Source organism: Drosophila novamexicana, unplaced genomic scaffold, assembly GCF_003285875.2.
Source record: "Drosophila novamexicana strain 15010-1031.04,08,12 unplaced genomic scaffold, DnovRS2.1 tig00000121-arrow-pilon, whole genome shotgun sequence".
Taxonomy (NCBI): Eukaryota; Metazoa; Arthropoda; class Insecta; order Diptera; family Drosophilidae; genus Drosophila; species Drosophila novamexicana.
The window spans coordinates 192,614-213,684 of record NW_020824773.1 but is presented as its reverse complement, the minus strand read 5'-3'; the positions used below and the strand labels follow the sequence as shown (position 1 = coordinate 213,684).

The following is a 21,071-nucleotide window of genomic DNA, read 5'->3' as shown; positions in this document are numbered from 1 at the left end:
AAAACATAATCCCCAAAATGACGCACAAATTAGGCGGAGATTCGATTGTCCGCAACGGCTAGACCCAATTTACATGCGTCATAAACTTCCTGCGAACGAACGTGCTTAAAGCTCATAAAACTGCAGTATAAATGACTAAAGTCAACCCAGAATCGTGATGCCAATTAAATGCTTATAATCAAAAGGCAAGGCATGAAAAACAACCCCAGAGGCAAGTCAATCAGTGGGCCAGAGGTTGCGTGTTGTTCTAGAAAATAGTTTCGTATAAATCAAGAGCGATGTACGACTCAAAGATACCGATGGACACTTCTGAAGAGAGTTCTAGTCATTTATATATTAGGTTATTTTCATATTGTTAATTAAACGAGACTAAGAGTCGCCCTTTGACTTTTTCGTTTTTAAACTTGAATTTATTTACCTCCTCCTTAAATCGTTTTATATCTTAGCTCTGTAGCTGAGCAAACTCTATTGCTGGTTTCAGCTGCAGGATATAAGCAAAGAAACACATTAGCTTGTAAACATTTTGCGATTGACTGCAAAACATTGGGCCGATGGGCCGACTATCGTTTCCATCTAATCTGTCAAGGTTAATTTGCGCTCATCGAAACAAATAGCCCAAGAAACACAATCACAAAATGCCTATCAAGAACAGTGAATGGCTTTGTTCCTGTGCTCGTTGCTTATGTTTAACCGAAAAATTCCTCAAGTGCCCCAAATTCAATACAAAATAAATAGCTATGAGGCTATGCAAACATCTCTTTCAATTTTTATAGAGGTTTTTCTAAGAAGCAGATGTCTCTTATATATTCTTGATCAGTATGTTTCTCTGTCTGTCTGTTCCTACTAGACTCTCAGCAGTACATCAGTAATTCTATTAGGGTATTCAAACTTCGACGTATCGAAGGTGATCTGTTTTTTTTGTTGCTTTATTTAGATTATACTTTGATTAACTTTTTGGTAAGCCCAGTTCAGTAGCCAAATTAAATGTCACACCCAATGTGCCGAATTCTTAATATGCATTTGGAGGGGCACAAAACTTGTCACTCGACATTTGTGTTACAGTTTTCAATGGTCTGCATTTTATTTATTTATTTATTTTTTTGGTTGGATGCTCAACGAGGCAGGTAAACGGCTGCCAAGAAATCTGTCTAAACTAGTTTCTCAATTGATAGCCAAAGCGGCTGGGAAGGCGGGGAAAAGACACTGAAACGGTTCTGTTGCTGCCGGTTAACGACTTTGAAAGTTCCATAAGACCCAAAAGCAACCCACGCTGTCTGATGTGAGTTAAAAACGACTGCAGGCCAACAAGAAACGACTGCTCAAAAGTTAATGGCTTGGCCCAAAAGATATAGATACAAATATAAGTGTATATATGCGTATATATGTGCGTGTGTGTGTGTGTGTGTTGAGTGCGTAAATATTAATAGCATGTGCTATCTGCTGGAATACAGTGAGATGGGGGGATAAAGGTATTGGCAGCGCACAACACTTTTGGGAATTTGAATAAATTATTGCACATTTACAGCTGAAATCACATTATAATGTGAGCAGTCACAGGTTTGTCCAGCACGTAGAGCATGTTTGTCCAATCGTTCGATTTATTTTAGATTGATTTTCAATGAGATTAGTTGAGCAGATTAGTTTACAGCGAGTGCTTCAGGTGTATAAGTGTGTGTGTGTGTGTGGGTATGGGTTCTGGCTCGGCAACGGGTCCGAGCTCAGGTTCAGAGTTTTAACCCCCTGGCAGGTGTTGATTTGCCCGTGTGGGCATTTGATATACGAGTATGAGTATGTGAATGTGAGTGTTTAAGTGTATACATGTGCGCTTATCGTAAGTTGAAACTTGTGTCTTGGGGGCGGCGAACTCGTTGAAAGTTCATAAATAACACAAGAAGCTGTCGGTGTGCGGAGAGGAACTGGGGGCAAGGGCATAAAGCGGCTTGATGCAATGACCAAAGGATTTGGACTTCTTGTTGTTGTTCTTGTTAGCTGTTGCTGAGCATATGGTCAGAATATTAAGAACAGGAAGTGTTAAAATTACTCAAGCGTAATGCGTAATAGGATATGGTTAAAATATTTTCAATATAATTAATATAAAGAATTGAGTCGGGCCTGGCGTAAAACTTCGTGCATGTAATACTTCATTGAAATCAAAACTGGGCCTTAAATTCATTACGGGAAATTTATTTTAAGCTATATTTTGAATTGAATACATAATTCGCCAAGTTTTCATTATTATTAACAACATAAAGTGGCCTATCAAAATGAAATTCTATATAACTTTTTTAATATATATTTATCTGTTTCCTATTAATAAACAAGTCTTATCTGCATTCTGATTAAAATGAAGACCTAGTTGTTCCTAAAGAGTTTATCATAGATTTGCTTTTTAATTAAATATAACTTATTCTTAGCCTTTAGATAAACAATTAACTCAAGAAAATTTCAGAACATCTGTTATATTTTTAAAACAAAGGTCTTTGTAGAGGAAGTCTAGTAGTAACTCGGCAACTTATACTTAATTTGTTTATATTAGCAAACCGACCAGCAAAACGATAAATTTAAGAATATATTCAAAGTATCTTCATATCACTATTAATTTTTAGCAACATTTCTTGTATCTGTAAGTTGAATCAGAGTTATGATTTAACTTAAGAGATGAACTCCGCTGCGATCATAATTAACTAACTGTCTGGGCCCTAATGACTGTCTGGAGTTGTACCGCAATGATTTGCAGAAGTGCTGCGCTTCATTGAACCTTTCGCACAAAATGTGCACCGGATGAGTTTTGCATTTGCACTTGCAAGTGAAATACAACAAAGGTAGAATCTTAATGTGGGAAACGCTTTGCAATTGCAATGAATACTGAAATGAGAAGAAAAAAATGCAATTGAAGCGCTCGCAAGAAAATTGCAATACACGGCTGTAATCAACCACAGAACGCGGTCCAGCTAGGTAACAGGCTAGGGCCAGATCTATCCAACGGCAACAACAGGCAGAGAAACGTGCAAAAAATCAAAGGCAAGGGGAACGTGCAACGTACAATGTGCAACGTGCAACGGCATTGGCATAAGGAAAAGCCAAGGGCAAACGGCTTAACAAGCGTCTGGAATCAAATTTCTTGCATTTCGAAATGACAAAGCCGAAGAAGCGAACGTTGCAGCTAGTTGCTAGTTTGCTTAATGTGCCTAAACCTTTGGGCTATACTATACACTCCTTTCCACACCCTCCAGCTCACCTCCCCACATCACAGTGCATCACATGTCCAGGGCGAGGCAGCTGTGCTGCTGCCGTTGCCACTGCATTCAGAGCACACAGTTTACAGTGCAGACACTGGGCACAAATGATAAGAGTGCCAAGCGCAGGAATCAAGACAAGACACAAGTACATATATAGACATACAAACAGACAGATGTATGTATATCTAAATATGTATATATATATATATATATATTTATATATAAATTTATCAGACGTGATTTCTTTGGCTTTGTTGCGGCTTTCTGAACCTGTTCAGCTGCAGCCAGCTACGTTGAGAACGTGGACAACGACAATGGCAAACGACATGTTGTTGAATTACAAAACAAGTAAGAGAACAAGAACTAAACTTAAAGCACATCCGCACCGACAAATTGATACACTGACAGTTCACTTGCTTTCTAACAAACTGCGGCTATTATCCGGCTTTGCACGGGCTAAATTTGTTTTCTAAAATTTAAGACATCACTTTTCTAACCAACTTTTTTTTTGCCCCTTTTAACACTCATTCGCTGTCCATGTATCTCGTATCAAGTAGAGTTTACCATATATACATATCTTAAAAACTGAGTCTGGATATCGCCTAGACATTCAAAAATGATGAACAACGAAAGATTAACTTTCAGCCACACGACCTCGAACCTTCGCGTACAACGCAAGGAAAAAATTATTATTATTATTATTATTATTATTACAAATATAAAAAAAAAATAATAATAATAACAATAATAGTATAAATAAAAATTAATATTTCATTTCTATGCTAATGACTGATGACTTAAAATCTCATTTCAAAGTGATATTATATTCCAGAATATCCTTTCCTAACCTCGTGACTGACAAGTATGCTTGGGTTAGTGTATATATTAAAACAAACGAAAGAAGGAGACAGTTAAGCCCGGGTATCGGTCATTTTGTTTGAAGGACAAGCCACAGTAGAGTCAGACAATGCTCTCCTCCAAGCGAGCGCGCGATGTCTGTTCGGATGGTTTTAATATGTTCTCGAGGGTGATTCAATTACGTGGATTCTGTGTGCGCTTTTTTTCTGCTGTTGCTGCTGCTGCTGTTGGCGCTGAGCAAACATGGTAGTAGAAGCAGCAACTCCGCTGAGATAGTAAGTCAGGGCAGGCAGGTGGACGAGTCAACTGACTGTTGTTTTTAATGAGCAGCGTTGGCTGAGCTTTAAAGCTGCTGCGTGTTGCCTGCAGACGGCCAGACAAACATACATATAGACAGACAGATGGACAGACAGTGGGAGAAGTGGAGAGAGACAGAAGAGAGCATCAGAATCTACCAAGTGAGTGGCCTGTCAAGTGCAGCTGTGGTTACTCTGCGGTTTACCACACACAAACGCTGCAACGCTTTTGTATCTGACAGAACCCCTCGCCCGAAACCTGCCCGATTTTATGGCTAAGCGGCAAACACCTCGACTCAATCCTTTGTGGCGCTACTGAGAGGCGCCAAAAACTTTTGGGCCACAATTGGCCAGCTTGGCGTTGCTTCAAGTCGTCATTATTCAATGCCTTGGCGCCACTTGTGGTCACGTTTCTCCATTATACCAGCTGCTATCCTGGTTTGGCTCCCTTTGTTCGCTGTGCGGTAATATTTTTATAATGATGCCAACTGGCCCCCAAGGTCTGCGCAGTGTTATGTTGACAATTTGTTTGCCAACTATGATAAATGTTTCAACGCCCACATAACTTGTTAACGAGTGTACACTCTGCACATTTCGCATTCCAATTGCATTTGAATGTGATTACTCGAGCATCTGCTTCAGCGCTTTCATAAAACATAAAGCTCATTGCCCCCTTATGATGCTGGCGCTCTTCAAACAGCAGCCAGCAGTTTCAAGAGGAACATCTCTATTTGGACTTGCATATAAAATCTTCAAACAGCTCATTTCAATTCCATCCAATTATCCCATTGTGTCAGATGTTGTGCGTGCGTGTGATTTATGCCACTTGAAATACAATAAAGCACTTAATGTAGTCTAAAAAAAAAAAGAGTTTCGAGAGGGTCCTACTATGAGATACCCTTCAAAAATATACATAGATAAACAAAGCCGAACAAGTACTTGTTTTATGGTTTCGAGCGGAGCGGGTAAAGCTATCCAAGTATTATGTTTTTTGTGCATGCGAGAGTTTTCATAGTACATTTGGTGTTGAGCTCTTATTATCTTTGAGATAATTTGAAATAAACTCGTTCTACGACTTGATCAAGATTAGATACTTATTACATACATATGAAAATTTGTATTATACCCTTTCATACCTTTGATGAGCCCAGGGTATACAACAAAAGAAGAATGGAATTATATAAAATGAAAATAATTAAAATCGGTTCTGTGCGAGTCCTAATTGAATTTAGTCTCAAGCACTGGCGAATATTTGTGGCCCGTCTGCTGGCACTTAGCTAATGAAAATGGGGGGCAGGGTTAAGTGCAACGTATACGCTATTATTCGCTCTTCCCCATTCCGTATATTTCATTTGAACCATCCGCCCCATCCCACAGTCATTTAGGAGCTAATTGAGCCAGGCACTGACTGACAACTGACTGACATTTCACATCTCTCAGCCTGAGCGGGACATGACCGTACACCTAAATTGCGACTTAGCTTTGGCATTCACTTTTATGGCGATTTGATAGCAGCTTCGTCTTCTAATAACTTTGCTGCTAGTAGCTAGTGTAAAGCACTGTGGGCTGGATTCGGTCAAAGATGCAGAAAATATTAATATTTTTGCCATCCGAAAAACATTGCGGACTCCATAACTGAAAGAGAGTGAATATATAACTTCAAATAAATGCATATCTTTATAGAAGGTTTATTTTTAATAATTTTAATTAATTATTAATTCGAAGCGATCAATAGATAATTGAATAGCCATCAATTTGTTGCTTAACATAATTCTCTTTAGAAACTGAAATGCTAAATAATATCAAATCGCATATTTCTAGCACATTTTATACTTTTTATACATCAAAATATGACTTCTACTATAATCAGAGCACATACGTACATTATTGAATATTTGTGCTATAATTTTACGTGTTTCAAAATCTAGCATATTGGAATATATCCATCATACACGCAGACCTTTAAAGCAATGGCTTAAGATTTGGAACGGAACACATATTTTCAATTTCATATCATATATATATTTCAATTCAGCTAATTTGTTTAGTTCCGCAAATATCTTTTTAGGGCCCATTGTGAAGTTGGTTTGCTTTTGGTGTGCGTTGTTGTCACGTGCCATGCCGCTGTTACTATGTGCGTAAAATGTAACGGAAACGGAAGTGTTGCCTGCCGGCACTTGAACTTATGGCCTGCTCTGCCACGTCACAGAGAGCGAAGGCCGCTTAACTGCGCCTTAAATCCAAAAGGCGGCTTATTGACGTTGTGCCTTGGTGCCTGGGTAGCTTGGTACCTTCGTTGATTACACAACAATGTATGAGGCTACCCAAAAATGCTGTACAACTGGCAATACTTCAGTACTCAAATAGTTGTTCCTATTGTAGTTGTTGTTGTTGTTGCGGCTGTAACTATTTTACTGCGTTTTTCATGCTTCGCCACCGACGTCGACGCCAACTCTGGAGAATGTCTTACTTTTTCGTTTATTGCACAAAGTTTTGCAATAATTTTTTATTTACTTGGAACGCTGTTGCTGCTACTGCTTCTTCTTTTTGCTTCCTCTGGAATCCCGACCGCCGTCTGCGCTGTCTGGTGTCTGGTGTCTAGAGTCCGGACTGCTGCCTCGTTTTATTGCTTGAAGTAGTTGCAGGAAAATAGCAAATGGCAAATAGCAGTAGCTGCAACAATTTCCTTACATTTTGGCATACTCGACGCCCACAATTCAAAACTTGGCACTTAAAATATGCGTTCGAGAGTCGAAAGTTTTTTTTACCCCAAATTCCCCAAACCACTCCCCCATACGCTTTGCGCAATAATTTGAAGCATTTTTGTGGCTCACAAAAGTATGCTATGGGTGATGTCAGAGGGGGGAGTGGGCTTGGGGGTGGATGTGCTCTGTGGATTGACAAGACAATTTCAAAAGTCGATCAGAAAGGGTGACATGTAAATCCATTTAAGTGTGCAGAAGAGTTGCACCAGATATTCACCCTGGTATTTAAGCCACTTAAAGACCCACAAGAATTATGAGATGCTGAGATAAAGCCAAAGCCAAGTCAAGTTGAGTCAGGCAACAATGAGCTGAGAAGAGGATTAGTTGGGCGCATATACAACATTTAGGAAGCAGGAAATGAATGTGATGCCAACGAGCGATAGAAAAAAAGAGGGCGTTTGTGTGCTGTGCGCAACAGTCTGCCTGACTGCCAGCTAAGCCTCGAACTACTTTAATTGACAGCTAACTGTGTGCAAATGCGGCGTATACTTAATATGAACATGTATGTACACATGCACTTTATCTAGTACTACATATGTCTTAGGTGTGCGGCATAGACAGTTGTGCCAACACATTGCGTATACGCGATGGTTAACCACAGACGCAAACTTATCAGATAACAAAACACAAAGAGCAAAACGAGCCAATGAAGCGATTCAACTCGAGAGGACAAACCCTCAAAAATTACATATGTCGTCTGCATGAGATATTTATTGAGCATGTCAGCCACGGAACATGCTTATATTTAAGGTGTGGTAGGAGGCGGGGCTGGGAAAACAAAAAGTGAGCTATTGACTGAAAATCATCGATTGAATGTTTTGCATAGCCGCAAATGCATTGTAGTACTACATGACAATCGCAGACAGAACACGCCCCTCCCGAAAGTAACACCAACCCATTGCGGACATGCACTCTCAAGCCATCACGAAGCAAGTAAAATGAATTTTCTGCTTAGATATCAACGTTATTTCCTTGTTTTCGTTGTTCCTGTTTTTGAAATCAATGCAAAAAGCATTTAAGTCTTGTTGCTTGTGTTTGGGCGCAGTCATGTGGCAGCAACAGCCACAAAAATTGTCAGCTGAGAAAGATTGATGAGACCGCAACATGTTGGATATAGCACAAGCAAGGGCAGCTTAAAGAGTTACGTACTCAAATTAGGCTGTGTCTTTAATTTAAATAAGAATAAAAAAGAAAACAATGAAATATACCTAAATATCCGAAACTTAACCAAACCAGTCTATTGAGAGCCGAACCGAAACCCAACCAAAAAATTGTTCGGTTTAAAATGCAACTATTTTTACGGACACCAAAACGTATTGCATTTTTCTAGCCAAAAATACAAATACGAAGGGCTTGCAATAATTTAACAATAATTGGCCATCAAGAATTAAAAATTAAAGCATAAATATTGAAAGTAGGTTTTAAAAACCAAGCTCAAACCTGGTTTGACGGATGTTGAATCACTGGTTCATGAACTGAACTATGCAGCTGGTTTGAACCGTGAAACGAACCACCGACAATTTTTGTTCTTCTAATAAAATATTTAAAGCAAATAAAAATAACTTTATAATTAAAAGACGACCCTCGCAAAATGTCAAAACTTGCCGTAAATGCAGATGCAACAAAAACAGCAACAAAGATAACGGACTAAAAATTGTATTTATAAACATTTATGAAGGAAATTTTCACAGGAAGCCCTACGGGCAGAGCAAGTCTGGGGGACTTTGGGATTGCGGGACTGAATGTAGCAAGTGCTTTAAGTTATTGACAGGCAAAACTCAAACCAAAACTCGGTAACAACCGACGGCAAACGAAGGCTAAAGTTTGCAGACGGCAAAATTATGCTGTGAATAAAAGTTTTGTTTGCCGGTCCCTTCTCCCACCTTGCAGCACCATCTTATACGAGTATATGCAGATTAAAGTTGCATGCCCTGACGGCTTTTTAAGGATTCTTGGCCTGGCTATTGAAGCGGGAGCCGCAGCGGCAGTAGTAACATCTTTCTCCTCCCATCGTCTGGTGTCAAGTGGCAAGCATCTCAGCAGCAACAGCAACAATAACAAGAAGGAAATGTCTTGGCATGCAAGATAATTCTATGCAGTAGTCAGTTGCCTCTGCACCCGATTGCTATTATTAAAATTTAATATATTTCTTGGACAAGCTCAGAAAGTTTAAGTAGCCAAAAGGTGTTGAGCGTCATGGCTTGTCATTAATGCAACTTTTCGTATTTGGAAAACAAGCAGACCAAAAACTCGCTTCGCACTTAAATATTTGCCATAAACTTGCGAGCAAGAAATGCATAGAAAAACTTTTTCACTGGGGCAAAACATTAAGCTAAAGCAAAAAAAAAAAAAAAATAAAATAAAAAAAAAAACAAGCTCTGATGATGTTGCAACTTTTTATGGCCCATCCAACGTGCAAAGAACATCTCCATTTTGAGGACCAAATGTGGGTGCGTGTGCGTGTGTCTGCTGTCAGGTTGAAGGGCTACGTAAAGTTTCGCCAAGGAACATTAAAACATAATAGAACCATAATATTTTTTATACTCAGCAACGACTACTCAAGCCAATTGATTTAACAACTTTTCACTGCTTTAAAGAACAGCATATAGGATGCCGTTCCACCATTTTGATTGTAACAATTAAATTTCTTTTTGTAAAATTATTGTTCGTCTGCTTAAAAGTTATAAATAAACTAGAAGAATAACACAACATAAATTAATTGTGCTAAATATTTATTGATAGAAATAAATGTATATATAAAGTGTTGAATATTGTTTAACTCATTTAAACTTTGTTGTTTGAAAGTTTTATTTTGACATATTTTTTTCTCTATATAAATAAGAACGTATTTCAGCGATAATATTGAGAGATTATTTGCGTCATTTTGTACCAAGATGAAAATAGCGTGTCGGTCTCCTGAACCCTTTGATGATTTACTTTTAACAGATTTTTAAATGTCGTTATACCTTTTAAACATATCCACATAATGCCCAGGGCCCCATTTCCAACGAAATCCTGTGATAAGTTACTGTAAACACTATTTCTAGGCAGCTTATATGAATAAAAGGCCTGAAACATCAATATTTACTTTTATGAAAAATTCATCCACAAAGATTTTAAAAATGTACAATTCATCCCTACCCATAGAAAATTTAACCGATTAGTCCTGCGGCGTTCTTTTCCCTCTGTGCTCACTTAAATATGTAGGTCCTGCCAAAATATTTTGCTCTCGACCTCTTACATAAAATGCAAATAACGTAAAAAAAAACATTTAACAACATTGTTTTTATTTTTTAGATGTTGCTGGTTTGCTGCGGCTTGTTTTGTATTAAAACAATTAAAATTAATCAACAAAAAGCGCAGCAACTTTTGTGGCGAGAGTTTTAAAGTGATTAAGTTTTTTTCGAGTGGCACCCAGCAGCCAACTTACGCCCGCACCCCGACCTTTACCCCCTCGCCTCTTTTGCCAAAGGCACGTAATAAACTCGATTAAAGTGCACAAAAACATACGGCCAGACAACAAGCCGGGCACGCCAAACGGCAACGTGGCTAGCAAACAAGCAAATGCCGGAAACGACTGTGCCTCTCTGGCTAGTCCTATGTATCCCGTTCCCTGCGTTTGCATTAGACCCGTTGCTATGATGCCAATCCCTAACAGGTCCAGCTTCTGTCGGGCTGTGTACATTTCTGGCTGGATGGCCGTCAGTCAGAGAAATTCTGCTGACCGCCCGGTCCCGCGTGCACTTAAAGTACATTTATGTCAATCACGCTCATTATGCGCACGTCAGTGCATTAAATTATACACATAGAGTGACTGAAAGAGCAGCCGTATCCACTGGGAAAGAGAAAGAGACTAAGAACGTGGTGACCGTCAATTTAAATGAAAACTGTAGCCACAGTGCGAGGAGGTTAAAACGCCTCCGGAAGTCGCCATATTTGTACACGCGGTTAAGTCAGGTGACGTCTTACCCTGCACAACAGCGCAATGGGTATATGCGTGGAACGGGTCTGTGTCTAAACATAAAATATTCTTGAAATTAAATTGAAATAAATAAAATATTATATTTTATTATCTTAGAAAAAAGAAATTATATAGTACATTATTTCCATATGAAAGTACATTTTTTCCCATATAGCGAAGCTGATAAAAAGTATTAGAGCATGCCTCTTACTGATTTGTTGGTCAAATATTTTTGTTATCACTTTTTGGCTCTCTTTATGAAACCTATCTTACTGTTTCAGCAAGCAGAATATCGAACATCTGGTAGATTTCAATGCACATTTGTAAATAAAATTTAACAAACGTATGCATAAGGCATAAGTTAATATCTCCGATTTCATGTATAATAGGTATATATGTATATTTGATAACGTGAAAGACGAGTCGATTTATCTGTGACCATCTGTGTCTGCATTTAAGCAATAAGATCTCATCCAGAACACACCCACTGCCTAAATCTATTTGATACAAGGTATATAGAAGGGCACTCTCAACTTCGGTGACTTGTTTCTTTAGTCGTTAAGTCTCCCGTGCTGTTGTTGTTAAAGCAGATATGCGCTAAAATGCATTTCCAACCGAGCGTTTCGCTTTTGCTCGCATTGCAATGGCTGAAATTCCTGCCTGGCTATAATTTCCATTGCACCAGGCTTGCGTATAAAAATTCCTTTCGTACATTTATAGTTTCGATTTTAACGGCACTCATTAAAAAAGGATCGTAAAATTTGCTGTGAAAACTGCAAAAATGCTGTGCGAATTTACCGAGCGGCGGGTCATTAAAGTGTGCGGTGCAACCGGGCAACCATTTTTCAGAAAAAACAGCACTCAGCTGCAAATGGTGGCGCAAGGGGAAAATGTTGCACGGCGCACTTCTTCAATGCCCGTTAAAATACTTGCCATAACTTCAAGTACACGCTTAATCAAAAATAATGTTATATTTCTTCTTTTTTATTAAAAGGTAAATAAGGTATCTTTTGAGCTGTGCAGTTGAAATATTCGTACCTAGAGTTACCTTATTACACAATACACTTCCATTATACTTATATTTTCAAGTTTTTCGCTTTATTATTTTCCATTTTTTCAAAAAATCACAGACTGCTGTAATTTGAGGCAAATGCAAAAAAACGTGGCATATGCAACGGGCGCACGTACCGTTAACTGTCAACGCGTCACTCAGCGCGCTAATTAAGTGAAAAACTATGTTAAAAAGTGCTGCGGAGGGGGGTGGGGAGGGGATGGCAAAGAAACGAAGTGCGGTAGACGCACACTGGCGCATCTTTTTGACCCAAAAAACGTGCCAAGTTGTTGACAAACAACAAACAGTGTCGACCCCAACCGGCTGGCTCTGTTCTGGTTGTGATTCTGTGCGCCTCCTGACAGTGCCAGCTTCCGTGTGCCCACATAATTCGCAACAGTGGCAGCGGCAGATGCAAATGCGCGACTCCCGGAGTCGTGCCCAAAGGCGCTTAACCCGCTTTCGGTGTCGGGTGTGGATGGAAAACAAGCGATGCGCAGCTTAGGCAAAAGTTTGTGTTTGTTTCATGCCACGCAAAAGTTACATCAAAGCACAAACAAAAAAAGGGGGGCAGAGAAAATAACAAGTAATAGGATGTCGTATACGAGAAAACACTTGGCGACAATGTGACAGCCAGCAAAAGCGTATCAAATTAAAATGGCATACAATTCCACACACACACGCACACACACATACAAATATTTATACTGGTATGGTACGTAGCAGCAGCAAGAGTCAATTAAAATTTCTATTTGATTTGGCAAATGTCAGTGGCAAGAGCGAACACACGGCTATCCAGCGCACAGACCATCCAGCATTTCCCAATGGGCACGCCCAGACACCCGCATGCTCACCCACAGCGCTGCTGACCAAATGCCAACAGCAGCCGGACGAGAGATGAAAATTGGCTACAGGTAGAAAGCAAACAATGGCCAGTAAATGTGTTCTTCATATCAATTTCTCCTCGAAACGGGTGTCAAAAATATTTAATATATTTACACGCATTTTTATTAGACAAAAGCAAGCCATTACAGTGCATGAACAAATATATATAGCTTTAAGACTAGCAAACCCAAAAATATTATCTGTGCTTCGGTTCACGGCTCGGTTTGTGAACCAATTTTTCCACATCCTTGAAGCCGGTTCAAATGAAGAATCTCTGGTTCAAACCCACACGCAGACTTTGTGAAAACGGTTTCTGGGAGATTAATTTTAATCGAATTCGATAAAAACCAAAACAGAAACCCCCTAATGTCAATTGTTGTTTCATATAGTTTTAATGTAGATTTTTACAGAGTAATGGATATATTATATGCTCAACATGTATTACTTTTGTGACGTTTATATGAATATTCTCAATATGCAAGATATTTTAGTGGGTCAAGATTTCGAGAACTTGGAAAGTTTACTGTTTAATCAATATTTTTGTCATTTTCAAAATCGCTCATGTCCAAACTAAATATATTTTCCCGTGATCAACTGTAACAGACTCTGTTAGACACTTGTAATGCTTAGAAGATTACATTGCTGTTAACAATTGCATTTTTCAGTAAAGGTAAACTAAAACAAGAAATCAGAAGGAAAAATAACATGAAAATTAAATATTCTTTGATTTTACTTACCCATGTATTCAAAAAGTGAAGTTATTGCGAAAATTTGTTGAAATTGCGGAGAAATCGTTATTGGAATCTCAAGCACACCCACACATACTTACAAAAGAGCTGGGAGGGTAAACGAACTCAACTGCCAGACATTGCAAAAGATGAGCTGAAAGTAAAATAAACTGAAATTGAGTGCATATCGCAAGGGCAGGGACAAGTTTAAGTATTCAGAGCACAAGTACCGCATTTGACTGCTGACAGGACTAAGAAGCGAGTACTATTGGTAGGTAAAACTAAGGCAAGCATTATTAAATGTGGCCAAATGTTTGTTAATATGCTAGATAGGTTGACCTTTGTTGAATGGTTCCAGGAATAAAACGCATTTAAGCTTCAAAAAGTAAATCAAATTGGCGAAAAACAAATTCCGAATGGCGCCAAGTCGCTGAATATAATTGCAATACTCATAAATTATGGGAAGCACAGATATTAAACAACAACAAGAATAACAAGAATAACATGCATTGCGCACAAAAGCACAGAATTTATGATGTTATATATTTTTTCATAATTTTTTTTTACGGTTACCTGCAGCACATGCACACAAAACCAAAACCGAAAGCAAAATAACAACAGAAACACCCATAAAAGTTTACGGGTGCGTTAATAACAATGAAAATAAAAGCGCCGTCTATGCGGCGAGCGTGGGAAACGTTGCCCCAAAAAGAGTGCTACAATAACTTGAATTCAGAGAGCGTGCGATATTTGGATGCACCCGGTAATGCTTATTGCGTTAGCATGTTGCGTTAGCATATTATTGGGACGTGGACAATAAATTATGTAATATTACTTTACTTATTTAGTCAGCTTAAAAACATATAATTTCTCAAATCGTAAAAGCTTAAATTAAAAGTAATGTTACCCAACATACTTTCTATACAAGTCTGTCATTTGGATAGACAAAAATAGTAAATCCTTATGTACAGAGGAGTTTTCATACTTGCATAAAATGTTGTTAACAGTAACAAAATTGTAGATTAAAATTTCATATGCTAAGTACTACATTTGAGTTCTTTATTAGTTTATTATTTTAGAAATTTCGGGATTTAAAAAATTATATGCACTTTTTAGCAATATATCAGTGGGAATGTTAGATGTCTTCACGAACAACCCGCTTTGCGCCATTTTTCCGCCTTCTGCTGTTGCGGTTGCGCTTGTTGCCGCCGCGATAGGCGTTGCCGCGCCTATTGTGGCGCCTATTTCCCTTGCGCCTATTGCCATTACGTCTATTGACCTTGTTTGAGCCACTTCTGTTGCGGCGTTTGTTAGAACGCTTGCCGGCCTGACTATTTGCGGCGCGCGATTCGATCTGTTCCATGGCCTCCAGTCCGTCGATGAGTCTGGTTAGCTCATCCACGCTGGCATCATCCAGCTGATCCAGGTCGTTCTTGTCTTGCTCCAACTGTGCAGCATCATCTTCAGCCGCATCCAGCTCATCTTCGACAATATCGTCGCCATCCTCGTCGTCTAGGCTGTATAGCGCATCATTTTGGTAGCGCAGATCCTTGCTTTGCCTCAGCTGCTCTACCGGTCGAGGCTGTAGGGTCTTCGAACGCTCCGCCCAGGTAGCGCCAATGCTGAGCAGCAACACAAGAGTGCAAAGTGTGAGGTACTTAAAAGACATGTTGGAATCTATTTGTTGCTCTGGTTGCTGTTTCACTGGCTTTTTATGGGAGTTCTGCCGCTTGACTGCCGGCGGCTGTGTCAACAGTTGCCAGTGTGTGTATGTGTTTGGCTTAGCCAAGTTTGTTTGTCCTCCCCTCCCCCACACGCTGAACGAAAGTAGGCCCGCTTGCAACAGCAGCTTATCAGCAATGGCAAGCTGTAGGAAAAGCTATCAGGAAGCCCGCAACATTTTGACACCTTTTATTTATGCGTTAAGCAAATTTAAATTAGTTTTTATTGTTTACCAGACGTACAGGCCAGGCCAGGCCAGGCCACAACCGAGCTAAACTAATGATGCAATGTTTCAAAGTCACGTACACGAACGTTGGCAGCATCGTCGCCAGTTGCTGCCACAAACAAACAACAACAACAACAACAACAACAAGAACCACTAAGAAACTTTTGTTGCCGCTGCTCTTTATGTTAATTTTAATTGTAGACACGTACAAAAGGCGACAGCTACTGGGCACAACTGGCTACAAACTGCATAAATATGAAATTTGTATTTGGGAGTAGCTAGTAGATACATTTGTATCTAACACTCGCCCGACTCTACATAAATTTGCTCGCACAAGGCCTGTTCATATACATATTTGCAAGAACTTGTGTATAATCACAAAATAGAAAGCACGAAGTGCGTATGGCAATAAATAGTTGTGTAATCAAGCACATATATTAAGTTGCTCAATAAGTTATGCCTAATGAATTGCAGTTGCGTGTTATCGTCATAAAATGCAACAGTATGCATATTATGCATTTCTACAGGTAAAATGTCTAATAAAAGCATAATGTTTTCGTACGTATATTGCTCAAGAAACCTTTGATAAATTATTGAAGTCCTTAAATGAATTTTAAGCATTCCATTTAGCTTTCAGCAAATTCAATGAATTAGCCTATTGATTAACATTTGCGTAGCTATGGAAACTAGGGGAATAAAGGATACAATCCGTGTCCAGGTCTGTGTACATACATACGCGCACGATTGTGTTTTTGGGAAACGGAAACAGACCTTTACATAGGTAAAAAAAAAAGTTAGAATGCGGATGGAGTAAGAGCGGGAAAAGGAAAGAAAGAAAGAGGGAGTCAAATCATGTCAGAGGGAGAGTGGAAAAACTATAGCGTAAATTAGAACGAAAGTAGAAGCTGAGATAAAGTTTAATAGACTTGCAGCACATCTTGTTAATAAAACGTGAGAATCGCATAGTAGGGCGATATTTAAAAATGTATATAAATGTGTTTAGTATAACATACATATACACAAATATACATGTCAAAGATATTAGCTAATGAGTTTAATGCTGATCGAAAGGCCAATTCTTAAAGTCACTTACAAATATTAATCTCTGGTAATTGTGGGTTCCGATGTGCACTGATCACCCATCGGTCAGTCCATTAGATAGATTAATCAGTTTTATATATTTATTTGCATTCTCTTCGTTTTGTTGAGTTTGCGTTTCGTTAACTTTGAATAATTTCAACAATTAAGGTTGACATTTAAAAATTGTATACTCTTAATTTACTTACGTATTCTAACTGCATTGTTAAAATATTTCCTTTGGGTTTTGTGAATTCTGATGCTATGCTTGCAACTGTCTCGTGTGACTTTATTTAATGTTCATGCAAGTTGATGCGATAGTTTTAACGTTCTCATTTTCTGTTCAGGTCCCTGTTTGCCCTCGTATTTCACATGCAACGATGGCTCTTGCATACCAATGCGCTGGAAATGCGATTCCGAACCGGACTGCAAGGATGGCTCTGATGAGACTAGCGAATGTGGTGAGTTTATCCCTGGCCCTGGCTAGCTTTTATTTTCCCCAGTTTCCACTGCCGCTGCTGCTGCTACTGCTGCTACTGCTGCTGTTGCCCATTTGCTGTTGATTGCTATATTATTGGTTTGACTGTTTGGCTGTAAACGTTTCGGGCTGGCTGCGCCTAATGACAGGTACTACTGGTCAACGCGCCACAAAATGCGTAAAAGCCTCTACCAAAAACACCAAATGCAATTAGTGGTCCATGTTGTCTGCTCCATGCCCTCCGGCTGCTGTGCACTTAGTCGCACTGTAGGCGCAGCCCTGAAATTCATTTTTTGATGTCGCTTTAATTCTAAACTCTGGAAAATGCATTTCCATTTGCTGTTGTGCTTTAAGCAAAACCCATGCGGCTGTGCCAGCTCAGTCGTTCACAACAGCCCACCAAATTAATCTGTAGACATTTTGCGCTGGATGCCAATAAAAAGCAACAACAAACTTGAATCGGAGAACTGAGAAATGGCAATGTTGACAACAACAGCATCTAGAACAACGGAGCCACAGCTCTGGGCTGCCTTGCAACAATTGCCAGCACATTCAACGCCACACTGTCCGGTTGCTGCAAACTTGGACTGTCTCTCAGTTGGCATTTTTAATTTCATTTTATATTATAGGTTTTTTTTTATGGTGGCAGCAACAAGAATCGAGCACAGAGCTCACACAACGGGCAACAACAAGCAACAAACGACGTCTCTGACGACAAATTGTCGGCAACTATTAATGCAACAGATTATAATAAATGTGGCAGCCACTGCGTCCTCATCTACGTACAATGTGCCAAACTCCTCATGTTTTTCACACCATGTACTATTTCCTTTCTCTTTCACACTCTCTGTCATTGTCCCATCCACGCAATTTCAATTAAAGCTCACTGACTGTATCTGCTCACACACACACGCACACATTTATTCTTGCGTATATGTGGGTTTTTATATAGAGTACATCTCTTGATATATCGCATTTAAACTGCCTGCCACGCTGAAAAGTTTTTCAGGGGATTTGCACTTGCTCAAAATAACTTTTATAAAATTTATGTGCAGCTTTTCGTTTTGTTAACATTTAAATGCTTAAAATTAATATAAAAGCTCAGCTCTAATAACAACTCGAACTCGGACATATCCAAATATATGCCAAATTTATCCAAGCATATTCCAATAGCATTTACAACCGATCGCAAAGAAACCGATTAAAAATTGAACTATAAATTTATCGCAAGTCAGCTTAATCTGAAGTTAATATAAGCTACAAGATCGTAGCTTTATAGCATCTGACTTACAAATCCGTATGTTATGTCAGAGTTAAAATATAAAATCTAATTTATATATACTGTATATTTTTACTTATATATATTGCATATTTTTTTACTTACCTTTAAGAAAAATATACTTCAACCGTTTTAGGCCTAAAAAATTTGTTGTTAGTAGATCTGATTATAAGTTTATTTCTACAAATTAATATTTCGCTCATGTATACTAATTCCTTAACTTAACTGCTTTAAATATCAAATTATTTTTTATATAAATAAGTTATTTTATTGCCAGATAATTTCAGCTGACTTTTTTACAACTCTCCAGATAGCACAATAATGTTTAATAATGGCTTTATAATATTTTTTTTGTACCAGTTTCGAGGGCCAAGTTGATTAAATAAGTGCCAGCACCCAGTTCACGCATCAGCCACTTCACACAGTTGTACTGCTCGCTGGCCGAGACCTGTAACCATTTTTTGCTATTGTTCTTTTGACATTTTTTGCCACCCCATCGAATCAAATAAAATGAAAATTTTAAATGCACACGAAGCATCTGCATGCCCTTGGGCTTATTAAATATTATACGGCACCAGCAGCAGTTGGGCTAACACAATGGCCACCCACTGCCCCCGTCGCCTAGCCATGGTAATTGGCACGCGGTTGCGGCTGCGAGGGGTCCTTATCTCTCTAGAGTTTAACCTCTTGGCAGTCCAAACATTTTATTCGGCCGTCCCATGTGTCTCCAACGTGGCTTTTATGGTTATAGCCGGGCGTGGTTATGGCCGGCCACATTGCCCTTGTAGCTGCCTTTGATTTTGACAACCGACTCGGGAGCAGCGCAATATTTGAATTCTTTATATTTTTCACAAAATATTTTCACGTGACAATTTGCATTTTTTTAATATTGTCGGTAGAATTAAATAAAACGCTGGAAAACTTAAAAACTTGCTCTCGACCCCATTATGTATTGTATACTTTGTAGAGTGTAGTAATAAACAAACCCATTTCAAATTGAGCCACACAGAAGTATGCTACATGAAACTCTTCTAAATTTTTACGATATGGATATATAACATATTACATATTTTACATGAGTCTGACCTTAAAATACAAAATACTGAAGTTTTTTGTAAGCTTGGGTATGAATCTGGACTGGATGGTAGGCGGTCTTAAGTCGAAGTGATCCAGATCTTAGCTATGTACGCAGATCCATTACCGATCTTGATGAAATTTTCATAAAATATTCGTATATTTGCAAAAAAATTGAAACAAGTCGTGAATCGTCATTTGCATACACAAACTAATGAGCGGAATAATTTTATCACACACAAAATAAATCTTATAGATAAATACCAATTTTTAAACACGGTTTCAAGGTGTCTTTTGAATATAGCCAGGTTCGATCTGATCTCTTACTTCAACAGCGCTGAAAATAATTGTTTTTACTGGAACAGATATAGTTTTTTACGGATTTGACATGCCCCTAGTCGTAACTTATTTAAGGGTTTTGACAAAATTGTATATCTTAGAAGCTAAAGAATAAATTCACTAACTAAATATTCTTGTAGTTTGAACTATTATATTTAAGAGTACTTAAAACTTTGTCATGCCATAAATATACTTACTTATTTTCCCCAACCCACACAACGCCTCGAAAAGTCAACTTGTTGTTTGCTTTATTTTGAGTTTTCGCAAAATAATTCAGTGATTTGTATAAAGGCACAGACAAGAATGTCCAAAAGAAGGGACCACCCTCTGAAAACCCCACCCATAACCAAAAAGCGAAAACCAACGCAACCGCTAACAAACTCTTCATAAATCTTCATTTACGTTATTGTGGTTTCTGTTTGCGCTCTTGCAGCCAAGTCGTCTAAATGCAACGAGGGACAATTTCGCTGTGGCCAGAGCCTGAAATGCATACCCAGCAATTGGCTATGCGATGGAGAATACGATTGCGGCAAGGGGGACATATCGGATGAAACGAACTGTAAGTAGCTAAAATGTATGCACTTTGCTTATTACCAGCACTAACCCCAAACCCTTAACCTATTTGCTACCCTTTGACAGGCCCCGATAGCGTTGCACCCAAGTGTAGCGCCTTCGAATCCGAATGCCACAACGGCGCCTGCCTCGAGCTGTCGCGGTTCTGCGACGGCCACTGGGATTGTGATAACGATGAGCTGCAATGTGGTAAGTAGAAGTCAGTGCATAGCAAATTAAGGGTTATTATCCTTATTTATATATGCAGATAAACAAAATGTCGCCTGCGCTGCGCTCAACTGCAGCTACAATTGCAAACTGACGCCACAGGGTGCCCGCTGCTACTGTCCCGCCGGTCAGGTGCCCGAGTCCCTCAACTCGACTCGTTGCGTCGACTACGACGAGTGCAGCGTGCCAGGCACTTGTGATCAGCAGTGTCGCAATACACCCGGCTCCTATGAATGCGCCTGCATCTCCGGCTACACCAAGCAAGGCAGCCGCTGCCTGGCCATAAATGGTGAGCACTGCATCCAACCATGCC

At 39.2% G+C, this 21,071-nt stretch overlaps 1 protein-coding gene across 1 annotated transcript in view; it reads left to right on the top strand.

The window, feature by feature from the left end:
- LOC115757982 (prolow-density lipoprotein receptor-related protein 1) overlaps positions 1-21,071 on the top strand; it is a 63,930-nt gene that overhangs the window by 25,921 nt on the left and 16,938 nt on the right. Inside the window, exons 2-5 of the mRNA XM_030698471.1 lie at positions 17,156-17,269; positions 20,412-20,537; positions 20,618-20,740; positions 20,799-21,047. Of these exons, the coding sequence (XP_030554331.1) occupies positions 17,156-17,269; positions 20,412-20,537; positions 20,618-20,740; positions 20,799-21,047 (612 nt within the window). The remainder of the gene's footprint in view (positions 1-17,155; positions 17,270-20,411; positions 20,538-20,617; positions 20,741-20,798; positions 21,048-21,071) is intronic.